Source organism: Argiope bruennichi, chromosome 5, assembly GCF_947563725.1.
Source record: "Argiope bruennichi chromosome 5, qqArgBrue1.1, whole genome shotgun sequence".
NCBI lineage: Eukaryota > Metazoa > Arthropoda > Arachnida > Araneae > Araneidae > Argiope > Argiope bruennichi.
In genome coordinates, this window is record NC_079155.1 from 80,824,511 (window position 1) to 80,851,281 (window position 26,771).

Here is a 26,771-nt window from a genome sequence, read left to right on the forward strand (position 1 = left end):
TGATGCGCTATTTTTATGTCAAGTTTCCACACATGTGCAGATCTGTTGTATACAATCCAGTTTACCGTAGAGTGTGATGCAGTTAGAGTAGATTGAATTATTAGTCTTTGCGATTGGAAATATTATTTAGAAATTGTTTCTATTTTAATATTATATTTAAATATTCTCTTAGAATTAGAAAATAATAAGATTAAACTGCATTTTTGCGGTTAAGAATGTCCAATAAGGAAAATCGTCAGCCAGAAAATGGTCATGTAACCTATACATCAGATAGATATAGCAGTTGCAGCTATGGATCTGACGAAGGTAAGATTGTTATTTTTTAATTAGATATAACGGTACCCGTCCCTAGGATTTAGGCAGATATTTATAAACTTTTTCTTATATATGTACTTTTTTAGACTTTCTTTTGCAATCCTTAATATCTTGTTTTTATCAGAAAGTGATATAAAAACATGTTAAGTTTTGAATTATATATGGTCATTGCTTTTCTTATTCTTTATTGCAACATTATTTAGTTACTGAGAATCGAAGAATATAGTGACTCATCTAAAACTGTCGAAACTTTCAAATTATTTTATTTTAATTCTTTGTGAACAATGTGTCTGGGATTTGTGTATCAACTTTTGTCTCGTATTTTCATAATGCATATCATTCACTTTGCTTCAAGTTTGAAATTTAAAATACGTTTTGAGATCTTTATTTAAATATACTTAATTTTCAACAATTCGTAAGTAGAGATTTTTTTAAAGCTACTTAAAGTGGCTGCATGTATGTGGGGAAAAAAATCATATAAATAAAAATTTAGTAATGTAAAATATAATTTTTGTGCAAAATATTGGTTTAACACAAATTAAACTAAATAATTTTACAATTTTTAAATAATTTTTTATGCAATGCACTTTATTAGCAGCAGTCAAGATGAAATTTTTATTTCAATTACTGAATATTCAATATTTCATTACTTACACTTTCTTTTTTATTAATTATTTTTATTTGAATGAATTTTTTTAAGATAAATCAAAATAAAGAGTAAAATATATTTTAGTTTAAAAAAAAACAGCATTACAATAGCTGACAAAAAAATATATGGTTGCAATTATTTGCAATTTAAGGTTCTTATGGTACCTTTCAAACTAATAAATAGGTTTATTGGTTATTATTATGAAAATACAAGCAATGAACTGAATTATGAAAAATAAGTTTTTGTGTATTTCTGATAATAGACTGGCATTTCCCCCCCCCCTCTTGCAAATTATCTGCTTTATATTTTTTTAAATCTAAATCATCACAATTGGAGTCTCCAGATTTATAAGCTTTTTTTTTTTTTTTTTTTTTAAAGTTATGATAAAGGCTTTTTAAAAAACTACAAATATTAAACTGATTTCATAAGAAGCTTGATATAATTTTTAGTAACAAATACATTCTTACTGATCACCTAAGATAGTTTTAGGAAAATTGAATTAATTTTTCAATGTTACTATAAATATAAGGGGAAATATATGTTCTTTCATTAATTACTTTTTAGCAATCTCGGAGTCTTAAGAAGTGCATATTAAAAAGTTCATCTTTTAATAAATTCATCGTTATTTATTTTCATATCTTGATGCATTTTTAATTGAATCAGCATGCTAATTCTTTTTTATTAACTTTATAAATATTTTATTATTTATATATAATGACTTGCAATTGAGCAGGAAAAAATATTTATACACAATAATATTTAAGCAGATATGTAACATTTATAAATACTGTCATGATAGGAAGAACCTAATGAAAAAAAATGCAGATCTGTTTAGTTTTATGTGGCAAAATGTTAATATTATCTTAGTATTTTATAGTTCGTAGAATTTTTTTACTAATTTATTTATAAGGCAATTAGATTAATAATATTTTTTTAATCCTTGTGTAAATGGTCTCTTCTCACTTTAACATTTCTATGTGTCTGTTTAGTTGGAAATCCATTCCTGATCTTAGTTGCAATCAAATTTTAAATGATTTTTCTTCCGTTATTTAAAAAAATTTAATATATATATATTTTTTCCATTATAGATACAGAAGATGCTAGTGAAACAGCTTTTCATAATGATGAAGATGATGATGATGATGACGACGAAGAAGAAGAATACATTGATATCAAAGAACGGTAAGTATTTATAGTAATAAGTTGAGATTGTAATGCGTTATTGGACTGCTGCTTTTAATAAATTTTAAATGAGACTAATTTTGACTTTTCCAAGTATGATATAAGTATTTCATGAGATATAATTTTTAGATAATTTAAACAAAGATATCCAATTTCAATCCAGCTATACTGTTTGAGGTGTTCACCATAATATATATCAGTTGTATTATATTAATTTAATAATATAATCAGCGGCATGTAAGAAATAAGAAACTGAAATTACAGCATTGTGTATGGCAATGTGCTACTAGATGTTAGAAGTTGTAGACAGTTACTATCTTACTTCAGATTTGCATTTGACTCATTTCATGAAGAAATTTATGCACACAAAAAGTAGAAAATCTGTCAGACATTAAAAATAATTTCCAATCAAATTGCTTAGTTAAGGAAATAATGAGTATTCTGTGTAAATTAATTAATGGGAATTACATTCATTATACCATGTGAACCAGTTGATAACAAAAATCAACTATTATTCTATAATATCCATTTTTTAAGTTAAATAATAAATTATTTAAAGTGCTAAAATACCAAAATGCAATGCAAAACCTGCATCATGAATTGGTTCTTTCAAATCAGAGTATTATTGAAATTTAAACATGAAACATTCAAAATTGAAACAAGTGCTAAGATTACAGTCTTTTCTTTTTAAAGGTCTTTTGCAATCCTTCATATATTTATAACTGCAAGTATGTTATATTTACCAATAGGATAAAATGAATTTTTGGATCAAATTCTGTATATTTTGCAAACTATTTATAGAAAATTTTTAATAGTATTTTCAGTGGGGATCGTTATATTATTAATCATTTACGTTTCAATTTTTTGAAAAAATTACTAGTATTACAAATTATTTATTTTAAAATATTATATACCATGGTCAAGTGAGTAATATTTCTTTTGAGGCATGTCATTTTTTGCAGTTGACATAAAATATAGTGTGCAATGTGTAATTTAATTAAAGTATTCATTTTATCAACTTTTTGATTATTTTGATGTCACTCATGTATTAGTAACATATCAATCATACATTTTATTTAACATCTGTAAAAACTATATTTAAAAGGTGTTTCCCAACAGATCATGATATCAGACACCCATATAATATTCAATGTAGCGTTTCTCAGTAAAATGTGCGAGATGGCTATGAATTTGAAGCTTGTCACACTTATTTGTGTTACACAGCCGCATGGGAAATATTACTGTCATGCTCATTTGGCAATAGGTTAATAATAATAATAAATATCCATTTTAAAATGCTGACAAAGGAAAATTCTCATTGATAAATTAATATATATATATATATAATACTTTTGAATTCTGTCGGCTAAATTATATGTAATGTTATTCGAATCCACTCTGCTAAATAATATGTAAAATATTTTGGTTGCAACAGAATGCAGGTTCAAAGCAAGGAAGAGACTTTGTAGATTTAGTTTCGTTTTATTCTTTCTTTTCTCTCCCAGGAGACAAATATGATTATTTGCAAGGCGCAGCACTGAGCAAGCACAGAAGTAAGAAAAGAAGCTAAAAAGGGCCGAACAAATGATCACACGCCTTATATAAGATAGGATTTCTGGCCAAGCCCCAATTCAATACACGTGGGTGACCTTTGACACCTTTTCAAGGGTACAGAAGATATCACTTTCATTTGATATGTAATACTGATGGCGCATTATTTTTACAAAGGGATTAATTAAACCAAAAGTGGAATTGGATAGGAAATAAGAGAATATTTTTAGAATGAAGTTACTATGGGCTAAATTAAGATAAAATTTTGGAAATTAATTTGTATTAAATTAAGAGTTTATAATATCATTACATATATATATATATATTCCTAAGATTATAAATCATTCTTATAAGTGATCATTTACAAGTGGAAAATTGCTTTCCTATTCGTTACTACCCTTCTAAAACATATTTCATGGAAATTATGTAACTTTTTTTTGTATCCAAAACTGCTTTTTATTCAAATACTGGATTTTTGTAGATTATTTTACTTTGTTCAGATATTGCATTTATTGTGACAAAATAATTTTTTCTGTCAAATATTTGAAAGTGAAAGAAAAAAGACATCCATTTGTTAAGAATGTAAGAAATGGGTAACTGTTCTACAATGAATATTGATTCGTGTCTTCTTTCTTTTTTCTAAATAGTCATATGCTTTTGAACAATTTCAAGAAGAAAAATTTTGTTGTTTGCTGTTCTTTAGATTTTTTTCTTCTATATATTATAAAATATCTCTTAATTATGTTGCAACTTAATTTTCAGCTGAAATTAGTGAAAAAGAGAAATTGCAAATATGACAGTGCAAGAAAACTTTTTTAAATAAAAGTGTAAATTGGAAATAATTTCTGCTTTTGTCAGTTTCCATATTAAAAAATTTTTTAAGTTATGTAGATAAAAGTGATAAATTGCATAATTTTTATGTATTTTATTTATTACATGTTTAATTTCAAAATGCAAAAAAGATTAAGCTCGTTTTATCTTAACTTGCGTAACGTTTTTGATGATGCATAATAAACTTACATTTTCTCAGTGACAATATATAAGTCTGTAATGTAAATTAAACGAAAAATTATTCATCAATTTGTATATTATTGATATTATATTAAATTTCTCAGGCTATATAAATGGCTGTCATGTGATTCTTAAATTTGTTGTTTAATTAATCAAAAAAAATCCAGAAGCATGCTGTGTAGTTTGTTTACTAAATCATAAATATCTTTTATTTAGAATGTATCATGTCAAGTTATCAGAGTATAAAAGTCAACTGAAGCAGCTGGAAGATCATAACCATCCAGCATATGTAAATGGTTTAAAAGCATTAAGAGAAAAGTATATGGATCGTCAGTTTAAAAATGTTGTTTTCCTTGCATTTGAAGTAAGTTATATTTTTTAACTATTACTTTTATAATATAAAGCTGATGATATTTAGTAAGAAGTGAGCATTTGTTAAGAAATTTTTAAGCTTTATATCATAATTCTTCTTTTTTTATGTAAATTCATGAATAATAGATTATGCTTGCCCACTATCTGAAATTTTTGTACATACCAATTTTGGAATGCTTACCAAATTTCATGTTTCAAAGTTATTATATTTTTAAATTTTTTTCATACACATACCTCTGTGGACTATAGAATGGTCATTCCCTTGATGAATTTGATCCAAAATTTAATTCACATCTATGTTTCTAACAATAAAGCAAGTTTGCTGAATCCTATCTGCCTAGCTTTTTTTATTTTATCACATGCACAGATATCATTCAAACTTCAATGATAGGATACATATCATGTTTCAACCTTTAGGTCTAAATCTTTTTGAGTATTGTTAATTCACTGGCATCTTGAAGCTCTTCAAATCAAAATTTTGAAATATGATATTTTCTCATTGTGTACTTTATATGCAAGAAAATAAAAATATTAAGGACCTGCAGTTATTGAATGAATTATTATTAATTAGGAATTTTTTAAGTTGTTTTTATTTTGTACCAATAGAATAGAATGAAAATTTTATTTAATTAGTTGGTAACCTTTTCGTAGGGAGACTATTTCTGCCTCACTTTTTTTGCAAATTTTATTTTAAATATAAACTTGTTCCTTCCATTTTGTTACAAAAATTAATGTGATGAATAATTAAATGTTTCTCATATTTAAACAAAGACCTGTGTCTTAAAAGAAAAAGTCTTAAAAGAAATTTTAAATTCCATTCTGTCTTGCCAGTTTCTTTTTCAAACAAAGGATGCCGATTATAAAGCAAAGATACCCTTGGTGGTAACTCGATTTATATCCTGCACCTCTCGACTGAAATGGAAACCGGCCCACAATATAGAATTTGCATAATAGATTCGGTTGGATTAGTTGTGAAAAGAATTAAAGGTTTATTGACCAATTGTGAACAGCATTTAAATTGTAAATAAATCATTTTAAGTTTTGACTAAATATTTTTTATTAATTTATTCATATAAATTTTTAATGAATTTTTCTATAGGTTGTTATTAACTGGTATTTTAAAATGAGCATATGTATAATGAAAATGAATATATATATATAATATATATTTCTCATCACAGTAAATTAATTGTGCAAAGATATTTATAAAAAGTGTAACACCTGAGTTTATTTTTAGTGGAATGGTTAAATAAAGACATTCATATCTCCCCCACCTTACTTCGCTGCTCATATAAAACTATGTTATTAGCTTTTCATTCTTTTCCTTTTCAACAAAATGTACTGTAGTTTCTTCAGTTTTTCCCCCTTTCCAAAATCATTACCTATGGATATTGCATTCAGTATCCAGCTGCTTTTAAAAACTATCCCAAGTTTTCAAAGAATACTGTTATGTATAGTATGTGTGAATTGCTAAATACATTCAAAGAAAATTTGTGTTATTATTCTTTATAAGATAATTTGGAGTTGGGGAGGGGCTGAGTTTTTCTTTGATGCTTTTCACTGAGCTTAGTGTTTGCTTGTTAACTTTGGTTTCCAGCTTCTTTGTTGGAAATGAATATCAATAATGAATTTCTATTTCTTCTTATCTAAAATCCCTTGAAGGCTGGTGACATTTTGCTCATGGAATGCAAGTAGCCAGCTTTGCTCTGAAACTTTCAGCAAGGAGATTATCTATCAAAATATTATAGAGGAATATCATATTTTAGAGTTGATTAGGGGAAAACTTTGTTATTATCAATACATGCTTTACTGGCATATTTAGAAAGTTTGTTAAAAAATAGATTTTATTTTCCTTAAATAAGTTTATTCATATAAATTTTAAAGGAATTTCCTATAAATTGTCATTAAGTAGTATTTTTAAATGACCATATGTACAATGAAATTAGATGTATATATTTCCCATCACTGTAAAATAAAAGTGCAAAGATATTTCTATAAAAATACCTGAATTTATTTTTAGTGGAACTGTTGAATAAAGATATTCATTTTATTCCCTATTTCTCTGCTCATACAAAACTATATTATTAGCTCAAATAATAGTAGCACAAGTCATGGAAAGATTTCATGTTATACTTAATGTTTGCCCACTACTCATTGAAAGGTTGTGGGACATACTACCTCCTTGTAAAAATTTGTAAAGACAAGAAAAATTTCTTCAGTGTATCTCTCATACTAAAATATCTTACAATTTCAACCATACCATTACTGTTTTCTTTAAGGTAAAATTTAAAAAAGCATATATAATATCCTTTCCATGGTTTAGATGGTAAATTATGAAAAAATTAGAGTATTGTCATTGAGAATACACAAGTTCCACTTTTGAAGCATGAAACATGTCAATTTAAATACAAATGTTTAAAACTAGCTTAGTTTTCATCGATTTTTCTTGAAATGCTTTTCAAATTCATCAGAATTTAACAACTGTGAATGTAATGCTAGACAATATCTTCGTTTTTTTTAAATCTATTAACATTAATCAAAAATCATTCTTTTCGACCTCAAAGTAGTTTACATTATATTATATTCTTAGAAATTTTAAAGCTTATCAGTTATTTAATATTTGTTATTTCATGTAAGCTTTTATTTTTATATTATATAATAGAATTATTTTTCAACTCTTATTCAACAGAATTATGAGGAAAGTTTTATAAATTATGTCAAGAAATTTGCATAAAATGGACTTTTCATTTTCCCTTATTATATATTTAAAATAATTTTATTTATTATTAATGAATTATGTTTTTATTGTCATTGTTGGATTAAAGATATCATTAAAGAAGATCATGGAATAAATTTATGATAAATTCAGCTCACACACACACACACAAAAAAAAAAATGAAACAGCTACGTGATTTCTCTTGGTCTATAAATTTCATTTTACCAATCCAGTTAATGAAGAAAGTATGACATAATTTTAAAGTATTAGATCTTGAAATTTTGCATTCTTCTAAAAAAAAGAGAGAGAAAAAAACTGAAAAGTCTATTTTTTTGAACTTCTCTCTCTTTCTTTCAATTAGGTAATTTTATAAATTAAAAATATTTTTTTGAACTAGAAATGTGTTTAAAAACAATATATATATATATATATATATATATATATATATATATATATAACTAAAGCATTTAATAACATATGTTAATAACTGAATTAATGCCAAGGATCCTGATGGGTTTTTAAGTTTGATATGAAGAGGAAAAAGCCAGCAATCCCAGGTCACTGTAGATTCATACAGCTTCACAGTTTAAATTTCAAGCAAATATTGCTACTAAGCATAAATATTTTGTAAGTTTTGTTATATAATGGCCAGTTTAAATGACAAATGAAAGAAAATTACTTGGGAAACTTGTAAGTCCAGAGCTATCTTCTATGTATTACATATGGTTTATATAGTATACAGATACATATAATATATCTGTACAAATATCATATATGGTAAAAACTTTCCGGAAAAAAGGTATTTCTCAACTTTTATATTCTAGAAAGATCATTAACATGCTATTCTACAATTAATTTAAAGCATTTCTTGCAAGGCTGTAGAGATATTCTGTAATTTCTTTGCTGTCTACAGATAATCATAATTCTCTTACATATTTCTTTATTTTCTTTAAGTGGTCAATGAAGTGAGGAGTCACTATGGGCTTTAGATTCATAGAAATTTGGTTAATTGATGCCAAGTTCATTTATAGAAAGTTTATAAAAATCTCAAATTAGTATTAATTGTAATTGCTCAAAATTATTTTTGTATATTTACTTTCCTATTACAACATTATTCTCTATCATTTTAACTTTGAAATATTAATATTTTATAGATAGATATAAGGATTGGTCACACTTTTAAAAATCCCTTCTCAAGGAGAGAAGTAGTGGTATTGTAATTAAGTCTTCATAAATTTGAGATTTGTGAATCATAAGTTTGAGTCTTAAATCCACTGAAGATTCATTAAATGTATGGATTCTTGAACTTTCAATTTTTATAGCAAGTCATTTCCTACCTAATCCTAGCCTAGGTATGGAATGGAAGACTGTAGGTTTTAAACTGAATTCTTGTCTTTCTCAGATTACCACAGTTGATATTTGGTCTGTGTAATAACAACTCTCATGTAGCTTCAAAACTAGGATGTTAATATATCACGACATAAATTATTGTTGAATAAAAATATACTATCCTAGGTTTTGTAATATTTTTAGATAAGCAGACTTAATGGATGGTTCAGTAGCAAAAATAGTAATACAGTCTTATAATCCTATTGTAAACTAGGCAAATTTACCTTCTTTCAAATATTATTGTTGGCCCAATTTAAGTACATAATATGATGTTTTTAAAAAATATATATAGGAGTGGTACATTTTAATATATCTTAAAATAATGCTTAAATAAACATTTATGAAAAGAAAATATAAATTGTTAAAATCATTTTAACATCCTTTCAAGCTTGGCAAAACTTTCCAATAGTACAAAATATTTCCAATTTTACAACAGTAGTTTTTAACAATTAATAATGATAGACATTTTTGTAAATATGAAATCAACTATGAATATAAAAAGGCTTAAGTCATATTTTGATATTTCTGACAATTGTATATTTTAAAATTATTAATTAGAATTTGAAAAAAAAAATTATACAATATTTTTTAAAATTTGAATTTTAAATCAGTTTTAAAACAAATGCTTTATAACTTTATGGAATTTATCCATGGTCTTATGCAATACCGATTAATCTTATGTAACCTTGAATGCCATTTATTTGGTCATTATAATTAATTTTAAAAAAGGATAAAATCAATCATCTGCCAAGTTTGCAATACATTATTTGTACGGTATTTCTCATTTTGAGTATTTCCTGTGATTTCTAAGAATGAAAAGAAGCTCATGCCTTTTGAAGTACTTTATTAAACTATTTGATTTTAAAAATCAGTAAACAGCGTTTTATCTGATAGATTGAAACCAAAAATGGTTCTTTTTCTGAAGTTACTTCTCCAAAGTATTTAATATAGCACAAAGGTATCAAGCCTGTGGTCACATGTTATCTAAAACAATTATATTTATGGCCTAAACATAACCATATCTGTTAAAATTTTTGATAAAAAAATTTTGCCTTAATTTTTTAAATCTCTGATTATTTATAAATATTGATTATTAATATCAGTAAAACTTAAAAATGAATTTGAAATATATTAGATTTTTTTAAGTGCTTAAAAGAAAAATTCTATTGATTTTCTTCATTTTTTATAGATATCAAATTGTAGCCATATTTAAATGAAGATAATCAAGATCCAGTGCTATTTAGATTTTAAGGCAAAATTCAGTGAACGAAATATTTAAATTTAGCAAATATTTGAAAGCCAGTTTTTGAAGCATAAGCAGTTGTTTTGTTTATGAAAGAAAGTGACTCTCATGTCAGATCCAGACATACTGGAATTCATCTTAGGTTAGTTTTGAATACAGTCATTGTGGGCCAGACATCTTAAATTAAATAGAATAGATTATAGCAAAGAAGAAAAAGTGTTAAGAAAAAGAGAAAAAAAAAACACTGTTGTCATTATTTTTTGTATGATGTGTTTTCAAAATAAATCTACATTTCTTTCCTTTGACTTTTTTTTTTTCTTTCAATCTTTGTAGATAATGTAAATGCAAACCATTTTTATTGGATCTATACTAAAATTTGAATTTTAAATCCTGTACATAAACTTCAAAAAAAAAATTTCATTTCAATCTGAGTTCCTGCCATCCATTAAAAAAAGGTTTACTCCCTTAGTTTTTGATGCAATTTATCCTTAAAATAATTCTTCAGGAAATCTACTGGACTTGCTTCAAACAATTGCAATGTTCACTGAATTAGCTAACAGTGACTCACTGTCAGTAGAGGTGTATGTATCAGGTCCCTGATAATTCTTTAAATTTCTAGAGAGAAATGTAAATTTCATCAGTGTAATTTTTGATAAATTTTGTTTTCTTATATGAAATAAGTATTGAGAATTTTTGTTTGATTTGTCTTTGATAGTATATGAGATAATCGTTCTGTAGGATTCTGTAACATTCGTTAATGAGAATTAACATACATCAGTGAGTTTATTCTCTCGTACATTTTGTTAGAGTAAGGGAAAAGGAACTTTTCCCTTTGCTGCCAATACAGTTCCAGCACATTGTTCCTTCTATGCATTTTGCAGTGTACCATATCTTCCTTCAAACAATCTATAGCATATCCTTTATTATTCTTAATAATTATTGAGATATATGGATTTGGGTCAATTGGTTTCAGAACCTACATCTCAGCATTTCTAAGTATTTTGTAATTTTCTGTTGGATATTTTATTCATTAAAAAAATTAACTTGAATTTGTTAAACTTTTTAAATAATGTTTCATACATGTTTTTATGCAATTTATTTACCATTTTCCCATTTTTTTTTAAAATACAGATGGAAAGAATTAAACGAGAGCATGAATTAGAAAAACAAGCTGCATTAGACGAATTTAATGAAAAACAAAAGGAGTTAAAGGAAAATCTAATTGCTGATCTCGAAGAGAAGAAAAAGATATATGAAGCAGAAAGAGACAACATGGATATCACTAGTGGTACTAGAAATTTCTTTTCATTTTATTAAAGTAACATGCAAAACTAATATCAAAATAAACATTTTTAAGTGTGTTTCTAGTACTGAATTGTTGTTTCTGCCGTTTAAGCAACGTATAATTTTATTGATTTTAAGGCTAAGATTAATTTTTCCTATTTATTATTTTTTATTGTAAAGGTGTTATTTGCTATATATATATATATATAATATAATGTTGTATTAGCCCATTTTTAAATTTGTTTAATTTTTAACCTGTTAACTGCCAACAAAATCTTATGCAATTTATTTCTGATTGTTACATAATCTGCTTTTATTTCATGTTTACAGTAAATTCCCTTCCCCTACTAGACAGGAGCATATCCTGGCAAATTCTTGTTGAAGGTCAATATATTACAATCCAACGCAATAAGTGTAGTTATACTGCTATTAACAAATTTTAAAAGAAAAATTTTATAACGATGTTTATATATAGATCCTTGGTAATTGTCATATTGGCTATCCTGGATGATGATGATATATATATATATATATATATATATATATATATATATATATATATATATATATATATATATATATATATATATATATATATATATACATTCTTATCAATGAATTAGTCAAATGAGGTGATTACATGGAATAATTTTTTAGAAATCTGAAATATGTGTGATTTAGACATTTGAGTTTGGTTGACTGGTTGAATTTGAATAAAACATGATTGTTTTGCATTCCCCCCCCCCCCCAATTTTTCTAGTGTATTGATTTCAGAATACAAATAATCAACTTCATTTGATGTTCTCCCAAAATTCAGTGAAGTTTTCAGTAATTAACAGATTTATTGTGAAATTCCAATTGAGTAGTCTGAAAAATGAAGTAATCTGGAAGATGAAATATAACATTCAAGATCAAATATTTTAAAGGGTCCGTCCTTCTCTACCTTATCACATTTTAAGGCTACTTCAAAGATTCTGTTGATATTTTAAATTTTCTGTACAAAAGCTAATATCCATAATGCCTCAATCGATCCTAATAAATATCTAGTGTTACTTCTAAAATAAGTTTCTTGTTCTTGAAAATTCTCCTGATCATAGCAAAATATTAATAATCTCTATCACTTTTCCTGCAAATTTTTTTTGTAAGAACAGGAATAAAAACGTCTTTTATAAGATGTTGCCATTAGAATTTGTAAACAATTTTTCTTTCTTTTTTTTTAATAACAAGCATTCATATTTTACATCAAATAAAAAAATGCCCAAATTCTTTACTGAATTCATATTCCATGTTTTACACAGATCAAGACTCTTTTTTTTTTTTTTTTGGCAACTCATGCTATCATATGGAGCAATCCCTTAAAGATACTCTTAGACTGTATATTCAAACATTAAATTTTTAAAAAAAATCATAAAAAATATCTTTTGATAGTATTGATGCAAAATAAGAAATTGTGTGTAGAATAAAAGTTTTGAATTTTTATTTGAGAAACAAGATAAAAAGTATTTCTTAATCTGGGATATTTTCTTATTTCAATATCATTTGTTTTCTGTTTCTTTTTAAAATATCTGTCTTTTAAAAGACGGTTATTTCTCATTTGAGGAGAGTGGCATAAAACTTGAAATCAGTTTTTAAAATAAGTGATAAATATCAACGATAAACATAACAGTATTTTCTATAGTTGGTTTATGTTTAGCTTTTATATTCTATAAAAAAATTAATGCATTTGCATGCTTTTTATTGAATTTATACAGCTCATGCATAAATATTTATTTTTGAATTTTTTTTTTACCTTTTTGCTTTTAGATATTACGGATAATCATCTTCCAATCAGGAAACTACGACGGAGAGGAAATGATCCTTCACCTGCACCTGAGACAAAAAGGAGAAAAATTTCCTCAAATTCGCAACAGATAAAATTTCAGTTAACTGAAGATGAAATAAATGAGGATCTTAAACAAATAAAAGAGGTAAATGTCTTAATATAATGTAATAGAAATTAATAAATTAAAATAGGAGTGGTGAATTCTTAATCATTTATTGATACTAGTTGTATCAGCCCATAAATAAAGGTAAAAATGCTTGGCACCATATATTACCTTCAAGGGAAAAATTAACTCTGAAATTACGGATGGAGATATGTTACTGATGTTATTGTTAAGGATTTTTTTCCCTGTTTTCAGCAGATATATGAAATCTTGGAAATATCCTAATGCACAAGCAGTGAATTTTCCATTTAAATAACTCCTTCCCCCTCATCTGCCATTCCATTCTTTATATATTAGTCTGAATTCAGTGTCATAAAAAGAAATGCATCTTATAAATTATGAAAAATATGAGTGGGGGGGGAATGAAAATGTTCTTTGTTTGTGAATTTGTAATGCATCATATCATTACATAAAAGTGATTATTATCAATGCTTTATACGCTGTTCCCTCTTTCTTTTCAAATAAATCAAATAAGCATTACAAGAAGTCGAATTTTACTATGTGTAAATGTATTCTTTTTATTATAATAATGCATTATAATAAAATTTCTCCATACAAAATATTTTCATTTTAATATATTTTATATCATTTTGATCTTAGATATCCTCAAGATCATAAACATTGTCCACATTTAAGGAAATTAATCTATTTTCATTAGCAACCAATAAGATGGAGGTTATTTTTATATTAATTTGTTTATAATTTGATTTTGCCCTTGAATTTAACCAGTGTGATTGGAAATTTACCTGGTTCTCCTTTATAGAAAAGTACAGGAATTTTTGTTATGAGATAAGTTCTTTTTGAAAAAGTGTTTAAGAACACTCTTGCTTAAGTTCATTTACGCTATGATACATTTTTATGAATCTGAAAATTGCTGCATAGTCTTAAAATCTTTTTTACCTACATATGAATTCCAACTGCAACCAGTGAAAATGAATAAAATGCGAGATTTAAGTATTTCATATTTGTTTGAGCATGCAAATTAAAAATAAATCTAAAATCTTATGATTGTTTGGCATGAAGTTCAACAGATTAGGTTGCTTTCTTTATTTATAATTTTAATGCAACCATAAAGTGATTTATGCATTAAAAAATGATTCATTTGTTTTACTCTTTTAAACAGATTGTTCATTGCATATTTTCCTTTGACATCAGTAAATATATACTCAGATAGCTTTTCAGACTGATTGCAGAACTCTTTCTAAAGAGTCCCCCATCTTTATATCATTTTCCTTAAAATGGATATTTTTAAAAAAATTATTATTGAAATTAAAGTTTGAAATATTTGAATAAAAGAAGTTTAAATTGAAAAATTTTTGAAAAATATATGAAAATTACCATTTAAATCAATCAGTTCCATTGTTTTGCCTGCTATGAAGTCTTTTCTTGTTGTAGATTTAGATTTTGGATATGAAAATAATGGAAAAAATTTCTAAATGTCATGATTCTTCCCTTCTAGTCACAAAATTCTGGTTAAAATTAAGAACTGAAAGAAAGTGTTTAGTATTTTAGACAGAATACCTATTCTTTTTTTTTTTTAATTTTGAAGAAACTTTTTTTTTAAATCTAAGGCTTATATGTCTAATTAGAAAGGCTAATCAATAAATTTATGAAATTAACTGTGTTTCTTTTCTTAAATTAATGAACAAGTATATTAATATGTCAGTGTTTTGATTTCTAAAGTATATTTTTCAATAATCACTGTCAAATTAAATATATTTGCAAGGAAATATATTTATTGAAGAATATTTCATCAAATTAAATATATTTTCAGAGTGTATCAAATCAAGCTGTTAGGAATTTTTATTTTATATAGCTAATGACTAATTATTGAATAAATGGAAAAGCTACACAATTTTTTACTACTTATAATTTGAACAGCTCTGAACTTCTATTTTAAATTATATTTAATCTGATGCTTTGAGATTATCAAATAATATACAATTATATTCCATATCTTTTCATTGATAACCGTTTGGGCTCTTTTTCTTAGTATTTCAAAATAATGAATATTGAAAATGATTAGCATTAAATGAAATTGTATATAGTAATTCTTTAATGTATTTTCATTTTATTTATAGTATTTTTTTTTTTTTTTTTTTTTTCCATTAGGGTTTAGCAAAGACACCAAGTCAAGCGCCTGACAGTATGTATTATTTTCATATCTTATAAATATCATTCTTTGCAAAAAAAAAAAAAAAAAAAAAACTATAAAACAATATGAATCAAATTTGAACATTACAAATTATCTAATACACATTATGAAATTATCTTCAATATTTTTTCCTTTTATTACTACTTAAAAATATTGCGATATTTAAAACTCCAATTTGTCTGTATTTAAATTTCTATTGCCTCTCAGCAAATTAACAAAAAAAAATAATAATAATAATTCCTCTTTAACATGTAAATGCTTTTTTGTATTACCTCTAATTATATCTGTTATTAGTATCGTTGTGTTTTTATTTCAGTAGCTCCCTATGATTTAGAAAATTTGATCTTTAATTTTTTTTTTCATTGAATAAGAAAACATTATTTTTATATTGCAGATGGTGAAGAATTATCTAACGAAAATGGCAATTTGTTAGATATTAGAGTGGAAAATGGAAAGTTATATTATGAGAAGTACTGGTATGTTTCTTTGTTTAAATCTTAATTTCAATAAAATAACATCCTTTCACAGTTTAATAATAAAGTAATATTCTTTCATAATTAACCAGGTTTAATTTAAAGCTGCTTGTCTAAACTTTGGAAAAGTTTTTGTTGTAAAATGTATACAAATTTTTTGCTCGAAAATTCAGATTCAAGCAAAATATTTCATATACAGAAGTATTTTTTAAATACTTTACAAAGAAAGCATTTTCTTTCCGTGAACTTTTTTTGTTGTTGTTAGAGTACTTTTGTACATTAATGCTTAATGCTTCATTGTCACTTTTAGAAAATCATATCAATCCTGCTTTTATTTATATATATATATATATAATATTTTTTTTAAAAAGGTATCATCGAGGTCAGCAAATATATTATGATGGCAAACATATTGGGAGTAAAATCAGTGCTGTGATTTCTGCTATTAATCCAACAGAAGTAAGTAGCTGAATTTACTTCATGATTAAATTTATTATAAGGTTAAATATTACTGTAAATAAAAGCTTTAATGATATAGCCTCTTATGACCCATGCAGTAGATGATTATGGATTACCGACTTTTGAAACCAACTTTGTGAAAAACCGGTTTTCAAATTCGATATTTCCAAAAAAAAAAAACTGTTTTAGCCGGATTTCGAATTTTTGTTAAAAAAATTGAATAGGGAAAAATATTTTATTTTTCCCTATTCTATTTTTTTTTATTTTACTTTAGTTTATATAAAATAACAAAATCAATATCAAAGTCAAAATATAAAAAACAAAATTAAAGATTACATATACATATTACTTACACAAAATAACGAAAACTCAAACAAAAATTTCAAATAATATTTATATTATTTTCACTAAATTTAATTTCTCCTAGGAAAATAGGATTTTAAAAAACATAAAATATCCACTGAACGGTGGCTAAGTCTCGTTCTTATTTTAGACACAATATTGCGTGAAATTGAAAATACCCGTTCACTAGTTACTGAGTTTGGCATCAACTTACAAATTAAGTTTTTTGTTCTTTTATTCGTTTGTTTAAATAATGAAAATTCAGCTTTCAGTGTGTTTGGATTTCTAAGTTTTTCTTCAGAGTCTTCAAGAAACTAAACAATTATATTATTTCCGACAGTTATTTTATGAACTGCTTTCAAATGATTATTTAGATTGCTCGATTGCTACACAGATTGCTCAACATTTTATTACAATGATTTCAGATTGCCTTGTCTATCCCAAACTTCCGACTTACTCATTTTTGTATCTAAAAATGAAATTAAAGTTATTGAATAAATATTTTAATGTTTATTTTACAATTTTATTATTTTAACTATTAATATTAATGCAATTTAAAATAATCTAATCTACACATTTTCTAGGAATTTAAAAAAAAAAGAAAAAAAAAAGCACTTCTTAATCTAATTCCGATGCTTGCTAAAGACATAATTTATGTTAAAACATTGCGAAAGAAAATATAGAATATTTTAACACCCTGTGTTTTATTTAAAATTCCATTAAACAGAAGCCAGAACTTCTTAATTTATACTAATTTTTGATAGAAGAAATTTATATAATAAAATTTAAATTTGAAAATGTAAAATAGAAAATATAAACATAAAAATCAAACATACTTACGTTATTTTTACTAAATATAACAACTTTATAATTTTGTTTCCAGTTTTAACCTTCACAATATTAAGCAAACCTGTCGTGACTTGAGATGGATCGGATTCTGAGACCACATTTCGACAATTCCATTTCATTAAGGGGGGAGACGCGAAACGATGATCACATTCGACCTTAGATGTCTCACATTAGATACTTTTTTAGTTCTTTTTTTTTTTCTTTTCATGTGTATGTGAGTGTTATGTCATTTCTGACAGCATTTTATTTTAACTGAATATTTCGTATTGATATAGCTAGTTCAAGTGGTGTAAAAAAGCTTTCAGAAGTGGTACGAAGAAAATTTTATATGATATCATTAAATACTGTGATCAAGAAGCAGAAAACAGGGAATTATTTATTCCTTTCACATGTTCTTCGAAATGAGCCAGTCAAACTGCTGACGTTTCTATTAGCACCGACTTCATACCAATAGACAAAACATCCGATGAGAAGTAAGAGATGAACTTTTGTTTCACCTAGAAAAAAAAAATGAAAAGGGATGTTCATGAAAAAACATAAATTGATGAATTTGAAGCGCAACTGTGCAGTGCACAAGCACTGGCCAAGGCAACGTGCAGTGCACAAGGCCAACGCAACTTGCAACATTGAAAAAATGTGTTTTCTGCCCGTTGCATAGAATGAAAGCAAATCAAATAAGTTCAAAATTAATTTTTACCTAATAATATGAATTCTTAAAACCGGTTTTCTTAATTTAAAAACCGGTTTTCGAATGTGACAAATTTACTTTAAAAAACCGGGTTTGAAAACCGACAAAACCTAATGGATTATCATTATCAACTAAAAACTGTATAGTATCCATTGCACAACTGCATTGTGTCTATTAAAGCATAATAATTTGAATCCAGCTGTTGCAATTATTTTTTAATATGGTACATTAACTGCATTCCCTCATATTAGAATCTTCAGAACTATTGAATTTTTTTTCTTCAATTTAGACCATAACTTTATATTATATTAACCTTTGTATGATACTTTCAAATTTTATCCCATGTTTTTATCAGGTTAAATTTCATAACTGATGCCAATTTATAGCATCTTTCTAGAATTTTATTGACTTATATTTGCCAAAATAAAATGCCTTTTGTGCCTTATAAATCCAACTAAAAACTTTAAAAAATTATTCTACCTTGCCTACTTTTAAACCAAAATTATATTTTTTCTTAAATTTAATGTTTTAGTAAAGTCGTAAAAGTTCCTAACTTTTCTAGTTGTGTGTATTTAATTTGTGCTGTTTTTGGCAAATGGGCCTTGTGCAGGATAGGTAACTTGCATGTCTTGGTACTTCTTTTTAGACAAAATATATAACATTATTGACAATTTTCTTTTTTTTTTCTTGAATGTGGTCATCTAACTTGTTAATATTGTAAATTAATATATCCTTGTGTACAATGCATAAATTATTCAAAGCACTGGTAACTTTGCCTTGAGGATATATTTCGACACATCTTTTCTCATACATAATGGTTCTGATCTTCAGAATTTACTTTCTAAACTCTTTCCTTATTCATTTATTGTTTTACTCATTTAACTTTTTCTCTTCCAGATTTGGGTTAAACGATCATCTGATAATGGGAAATATCAAATATATATTTCTGAATTATTGAAAGGTGTTGTAACATTGAAAAGAAGATCTGCTTAAGTGGGAGCATCTATGTAAAAGAAGGTCAGAACATGTAATATAGGAAAAATCTGTGATGTTCTCATCTTTATTTATACATTTCACATATCATTGTATATTTAGCATTAAAGATTTTAGAATTGTATAATTTTTTTTTGTTTTGTTTTCATTCTTTTATACTTCTTTTGAAAAATTTCTATTGATTATTGTTTCCTGTCATTGGATGTTATGAAAACTTCAAATAAATAAATCCTTGTTTTTGAAATAGTCTGATATTTTCTTTAACTTATAATACTACTCATTGGAAAAAAAAATTTTAATTAAAATTTGCTTTCTTCAACTTTCTTAAATGATAATTTTATTTGAAATCAAATCACTTAGGAATATCATGATCATTGTCAAGACATTTTCTCTCGATATGTTCTGTAACTTTTGTTTCAGTTGTATTACTATGGCAGCATTCACCTTAGATTGATTAAAACTTGGCTATCTTAATACTTATAGATTTATGAGAAAATTTAATGGCACATATTGCCAATAGATCCTTTATTTTTTTTCTTTTAAATTCTGCTACTATTAAAGCAATTAAAAAAAGATATTTTTAAAGGAAATGAACTATAAAATGTGCTTAAATTTGAAAACCATTTTTAAGCACATTAATTTTTTAAAAAAGTGCAAAGAAAGCATTCTTGCTTGCTTCCCCAAATATTGAATACAATAAATTGAAGCATAGTCATAAAGTTCTGCTTATAATGACGTATTAAGAAAAGAATACTGAATTATCAAGAAAAAAAAATTCATAGCAAGAATCCAGGTTAAGATAGATTCAAGAATATCAACACACTTTATGATAAAGCTTAATGATTCCCCTCCGCCCCCCCCCCCCTCTTTCTTCAATAATGATACTGTATATTGAAATACTGGAAATGGTTATTCCGAAGAAGCAATGTGAAATATGAAAAGTGTCAATGCACTTATGAATACATGCTTATTTTTTTTTAAGTTGTTAATAGAAGATAGAGGGATTAGAGGCAACTAATCTCCCCTCATGGACAGCAAAGAGTGTAATGACGATCCTCTTTATTTTCAATGAGATTTTTATTTATCATTTAGTTGAATAACCCCTTGTGAGAATGAAGTATAAAAATATTATCAAGATTTGTAGAAAAAAAATTTTTTTTTTTTCTTTTTCTTTGTAGGCCTGTTTAGGTAGTTGTACACATTTCGAAAAAAATAATTACCCCTACCAATGAAAAAGTTAGCTCTTATTCACATAATTGTGTTTCCTTAATTACAATTGTTCTAAATTTAACTCGTGCTCAACCTACCATGGAAATAAGATCTGACGTTCAAACTATAAATCTCTGAATTTAAATACGACAATATGTTATTTGCATATCTCAACAACTTTCTTAGAATATTAAAGCATATACAGGATATTTTAAGTATTTACAAATGGATAGCACAGGATTGTATCCATTCACAGATATCTGGTGCTGTATTTCTCTTACAAAAGAAGGGTGGGTGGTGTCTAATTTTAATAATTAAATATATTATTAAACAAGCATAACCACAAATTAGCAAACTTGTTATGTTTTATTGGGGAAAGTAATTTATATCAGCTCTTAATGATACTAGGTTCTAATGAAATCAGTTCAGCTAAATGTGGATTTTTGTAATTTTTTTACTATGTGATACAAATTTTATTTCCTTGCCGTATTACTATGCACTCTAAAGTTCATGAGGCCTTGAATCCTATTCTGAACCATTGTAGTGTATGTAAAATTTTTAATAATTGGAAATATACTGAAACTTCTTTTGCATTCAAATGTTGATATTGATTCAGTACATATTGTTACGAACCTATAATATTGCTACCCGACACGGATAGAGTCATCGCAAGAAAGACCGTTGTACGATCGGTCCTGTACGTGCTGAGATCAATGAACTTAGAGCTTGGCGAGCATTTGGCGGCTTGGCGATGAGTTTGGCGACTAAATGGAAAGTTCGAGAACTTTCAAGATCCATTCACTAACAACCGAGATGCAGCCAGGTACGCCCTGATTGGTCAGAAGATTCTAGCCTCGCCTCCCGGAACTATAAAAGACGGGCACTCTGAAGCTGCGAGGAAGTTCAATAGATTAAATAATTACCTAGAAGAACATAATATACTAACACCTGAACAATTTGGATTTCGCCGTAACCTATCTACAACCCACCAATTAATTAGAGCAGTAGAATTCATTGAGGAAGGTTTTGAAAATAAACAAAAAACTGCAGCGGTTTTCCTTGACATTCAGAAAGCTTTTGACAGAGTTTGGCAAGATGGTCTTATATACAAGCTAATTAATTACAACATACCCTCACACCTTATCAAAATTATAATTTCTTACCTCAGTTACAGATCCTTTAAAATCAAGATAAACAATGAATTTTCGGAAGTAAAACCTATTCTTGCAGGTGTACCTCAAGGATCTAAACTAGGGCCAATTTTATTTTCCTTGTTTATTAATGATATCCCCAAGCAATTTAACACTATGTTGTGCATGTACGCTGATGACACTGCAATACTAGCTAGAAACAAAAATCAAAATTTCATTACCATAGCTTTAAACCGACATATTAAATCTCTTGAGGACTGGTTCGTCGAATGGAAAATTGAAATAAATGCTAGTAAAACTGAAGCTATAGTTTTTAACAAAAATAACTGTAAAAAGAATTTCTCCCCAGTTAAAATTAAAAATCAAACTGTCCCGTGGTCTAAGGAATGCAAATATTTAGGCGTTATTCTAGATAGTAAATTAACTTGGAAACCCCACTTTATTTACACAGCTAAAAAGTTTCGAGACCTAACTCGTAAATTTTATCCCTTAATTTCTCGAAACTCCAAAATGAGTAGACAAAATAAAATGCTTATTTACTCTGCCTACTTGCGTCCAGTATTAACTTATGCCTGCCCTGCGTGGGGATGTGCTGCCAAGACTAATCCTAGACTTATTGAACGCCAGCAAAATAACTTAATTGGAAATTTCTGCAATATGAAATACTACAAGCCCAATACAAATATGTACTTATGCCTAGACTATCCCCCTCTTAAAAAATTCATTAAAAATCTAGCCACTAACTTCTTTAAAAACATGGATAAGAATGAAAATGAAGCAATAGCTAAAATCCCTAAATATAAACCATCTACAAACTCTAGAAGACCCCGTAATATACTACTTTAATTTATCTCAGCCCCTTAGTTTTTCTTCCTAACTTTTATTTTTTCAAACTCAAATTATACTGTTTCTCAATAGCCAATTCTAGCTCACAAGCAGTAAAAACTTACTAAGCCCAACGGCAGCGTACCCCCCCCCCACACCCTCACCCTAATATCAGACAATCACAATGAGTCCTGACACTCGTCATCTCCAAATTTCGTCGAAGACGGCCACGGCAAAGTATAGACAGCAAAGCACTGTGAAGTCTCTCCTTACCGGGGATAAGCCCCTGCCGGGGCTAGGCGCCCCGTCAACCCAACCATCAAGCTGCGAGGAAGTCGGTATTTTGATTCGTTGTTGTGGAAGTCTTCAATTTGCTGTGTATTCACTTGTGTGCATAAAAGCAGGCTGTGATTTTCACTTGATTTTGTTTGAAGTCATTCTCGTGTTAGCTTCCGTCATGAACGGTAGCGTTTGCGAAGAAGGTGGAAAGCGCAGATGCGCGGAGACGAATGAAGAAATGATCATTGATGGCAATCATAGTGATATGCCTCAAACTAAAGAGAAATACACTTGCATCCATTGCAAGGAAAGATTGATGATCCGCGATGCGGTAAAAGTCCTAAGACTTGAAATTGAAGGTATCAACCAAGCCACAAGGCATGCCAAGAGGGAGCAGATTGATTATGCTCACCCGCATCTTGCAGCCATGGAGTCTAGAAGAAAACAAGCGATTCAGGAGATGGAGATCCTTCTGGGTAAGATGAACCTTGTTAGTTCTTGTCAGGACTCGAAATGTGAACACTCTAAGGAACCCTCCCTGAACCTGAGTAATGATAATTTCGTCTCTCCAACAAAGAGGAAACTTGCCAGAAATAAACCGGAACCCCCTAAAAATGTAATTAACATAAGCAATAAATTTCAAGTCCTCAATAATATTCCAGTTGAAAATGAAACTCCCAACACTGCAGAACATAAAATACCACCAATAATGTTGAAATATGCAGATAACTTTAATGAAATTTTATCCCAAATTGCCAAAACCTGCGGCAAAACTGTCAACAAACTGAATAAAGGGTTCATAAAAATATTCCCAGAATCGGCTGATCAACACAAAGCCATTCAAAATTTCTGCAGGCAGCAGGGTTATGATTATTATATCATAACCCCCCAAAAGAAAAGACCATTAAAAGCAGTCATCAAAGGGCTCCCCCATGAATACGACACAAAAATAATAGCTCAAAACCTAGTTGATAGTGGTTTCCCAGTGACTAGGGTTGTTCAACTTACCCAGCTAAGAACTAAGAGACCTCTTCCATTTTATATGATTGAACTTAATAAAACTGAAAAAGCCGAGGAAATCTTTAAAATAGAACATCTGGATTACCTTAGTATCACAGTAGAGCCCTACAGAGGTCGCAACCTAGTCTCGCAATGTTATCGTTGCAACTTTTTTCACCATGCAGCGAATAACTGCAACATAAAGCCCAGATGTCTGAAGTGTGGCGAAAGCCACGAAACTAATGCTTGCGTGATAAAAGAAAAAATTGAAACGCCAACTTGCATCAATTTCGGCAAACAAGGGCACATAGCATCTTACCGCGGCTGCGAGGCCTTCCCAAAAATTCAGTCTGCGAGAAAAAATAGGGACAACTATTTTCACAAAAATCAAGCTCTGATCAGGCCAAATGTCAGTTTTGCAGGTCTTTTTAAAAACACAAGCCATCATGAGATAGCGCCTCCATTACACTCTTACCACACAAGCCCACCAGAGCTGGCGCCACAAACCTATGGTCACAAACAAGCCAACAACACCGTTTTAGAAGGCAATGATTTCGCTGACATTATAGAAGCAATGAAAGAACTGAAAAAGCTAACGACCGAGTACCCTTTACTCTTTTCACAGCTTAAAAAACTAAAAACCGCAAACACTGTTATGGAAAAACTGGATATACTCATGAAGGCTTTCGATAACCCAAGTCTACCTGTCACTAACTAGTTTTCTCCTGCAATAGCCTTCGCATAGTCTATTGGAACGCAAATGGCATTAACAATAAAATAATTGACCTTCGTAATTTTGTAAATAAGTATAACCCCGATGTAATCCTACTGCAAGAAACCCACCTTAGACCACAAAGAAAAATTTTCCTGGCAAACTATTTCTCATATTACAGTTACAGAGCTAACCAGGCTGGCGGCGGTACTGCAATTTTAATTAAAAATGGTTTACCTCACAGTGAGGTCCCCCCACCTTTACTACAACATGTAGAAGCTAGCGTGGTAAAATTAAATTTTAAAAATCAAGATCCAATAACCTTAATCTCTATTTATATCCCCCCTAGTGCAGATAATTCCAATTTTATTTTCGACATCGAAAACCTGATGCAAACAGGACCTAATCAAATAATTTGCGGAGACTTTAACGCTCACCACGTTAGCTGGGATTGTAAGCGTAACTGCCCAAAAGGCAATTCCCTAAAATCCTTCGCCCTTGAGGCCGGATTAGACATTATAGCACCGTCCACCCCCACTAGATTTGGGCTTCAGTCAGCCAATACAATAGACCTCACCTTAATTAAAGACTTCCTGTACCCATATGAAATTCACTCCTTACCTGAACTTAGCTCTGACCATAATCCCATCTTATTAAATTTTTTCTTTAAATATTCCCTGCCCAATAATCTTAATAAATTTAAAACAAACTGGAATAATTTTAAATTAACCCTCAGTCAATCAGAAACCCCAAACATTGATGAATTTACAAACCCAGATAAACTTGACCATTTTGTAAACATCTTCGAATCGCAAATTATTAATGCAAAAAATCTAGCCTCCACCCCCATTATAAATAGTCAAAATTTTATTGACCCTAAAATTAGAGACCTAATCAGGGACAGGAACTTTGCCAGGAAAAATTTTCAAAAAACCAGAGACCCAGTCTTCAAGAGACTAATGAACCAAATTAATAAGGAAATTGAAAACTTAACAATAAAATCCAAAGCAATGAATTTATACACAAATTAATTAGTGTTAACACAGAAGACGGATCAATCTGGAAACTTGTCAAAACTTTTAAAAGTAAAAAACAAAAAATTCCGGCCCTTAAAGGCCCTGCTAGTATTGCAATAACTGATAAAGAAAAAGCAAACTGCCTGTCGGCTAGCCTTGAGAAACAATTTCAACTTAATGAATTGAGCAATTTCACCACAGAACATAATGTAAATAATACAGTCAAAGGCTTTCTCGACTCATTGCCACAAAAATTTATTGATATTCCCCCTCCCTCAACTGATGAATTAAAGGATCATATTAAAAAACTTAATATCAAAAAAGCCCCTGGCCTTGACAGTATTAACAACAAAATGTTAAAAACACTTCCGGACAATTACCTAAAATTTTTAATTAATATAATTCATAGCATTCTCAAATTAGGATATTTTCCCATGTCATGGAAAACAGCTGCAGTTATCCCCATATTAAAACCAGGAAAAGACCCAACTGATCCCTGCAGTTATAGACCCATATCCCTACTCTCTTCTGTCAGCAAAATTACTGAACAGATAATTCTCAATAGATTAAATAATTACCTAGAAGAACATAATATACTAACACCTGAACAATTTGGATTTCGCCGTAACCTATCTACAACCCACCAATTAATTAGAGCAGTAGAATTCATTGAGGAAGGTTTTGAAAATAAACAAAAAACTGCAGCGGTTTTCCTTGACATTCAGAAAGCTTTTGACAGAGTTTGGCAAGATGGTCTTATATACAAGCTAATTAATTACAACATACCCCCACACCTTATCAAAATTATAATTTCTTACCTCAGTTACAGATCCTTTAAAATCAAGATAAACAATGAATTTTCGGAAGTAAAACCTATTCTTGCAGGTGTACCTCAAGGATCTAAACTAGGGCCAATTTTATTT

The 26,771-nt window shown here is 28.1% G+C and overlaps 1 protein-coding gene across 1 annotated transcript; it reads left to right on the forward strand.

Moving 5' to 3' along the window:
* The first annotated feature begins 41 nt into the window (after positions 1-41).
* On the forward strand, positions 42-19,856 carry LOC129968500 (sin3 histone deacetylase corepressor complex component SDS3-like). The gene is made up of 9 exons (XM_056082441.1): positions 42-306; positions 2,053-2,146; positions 4,925-5,072; positions 11,561-11,717; positions 13,517-13,680; positions 15,811-15,844; positions 16,248-16,329; positions 16,698-16,785; positions 19,562-19,856. The coding sequence occupies exons 1-9, from the start codon at positions 216-218 to the stop codon at positions 19,655-19,657; spliced, it is 954 nt and encodes a 317-aa protein (XP_055938416.1). The 5' UTR covers positions 42-215; the 3' UTR covers positions 19,658-19,856.
* The last annotated feature ends 6,915 nt before the right edge of the window (positions 19,857-26,771 follow it).

Excerpts from the sequence above, each read along its gene's own strand:
- LOC129968500 (XM_056082441.1), top strand. The coding sequence starts at position 216 with ATGTCCAATAAGGAAAATCGTCAGCCAGAAAATGGTCATGTAACCTAT. Across the intron at positions 11,718-13,516 it reads CAACATGGATATCACTAGTG|ATATTACGGATAATCATCTT; the intron begins GTACTAGAAATT and ends TTTTGCTTTTAG. Across the intron at positions 16,330-16,697 it reads TTATATTATGAGAAGTACTG|GTATCATCGAGGTCAGCAAA; the intron begins GTATGTTTCTTT and ends TTTTTTAAAAAG.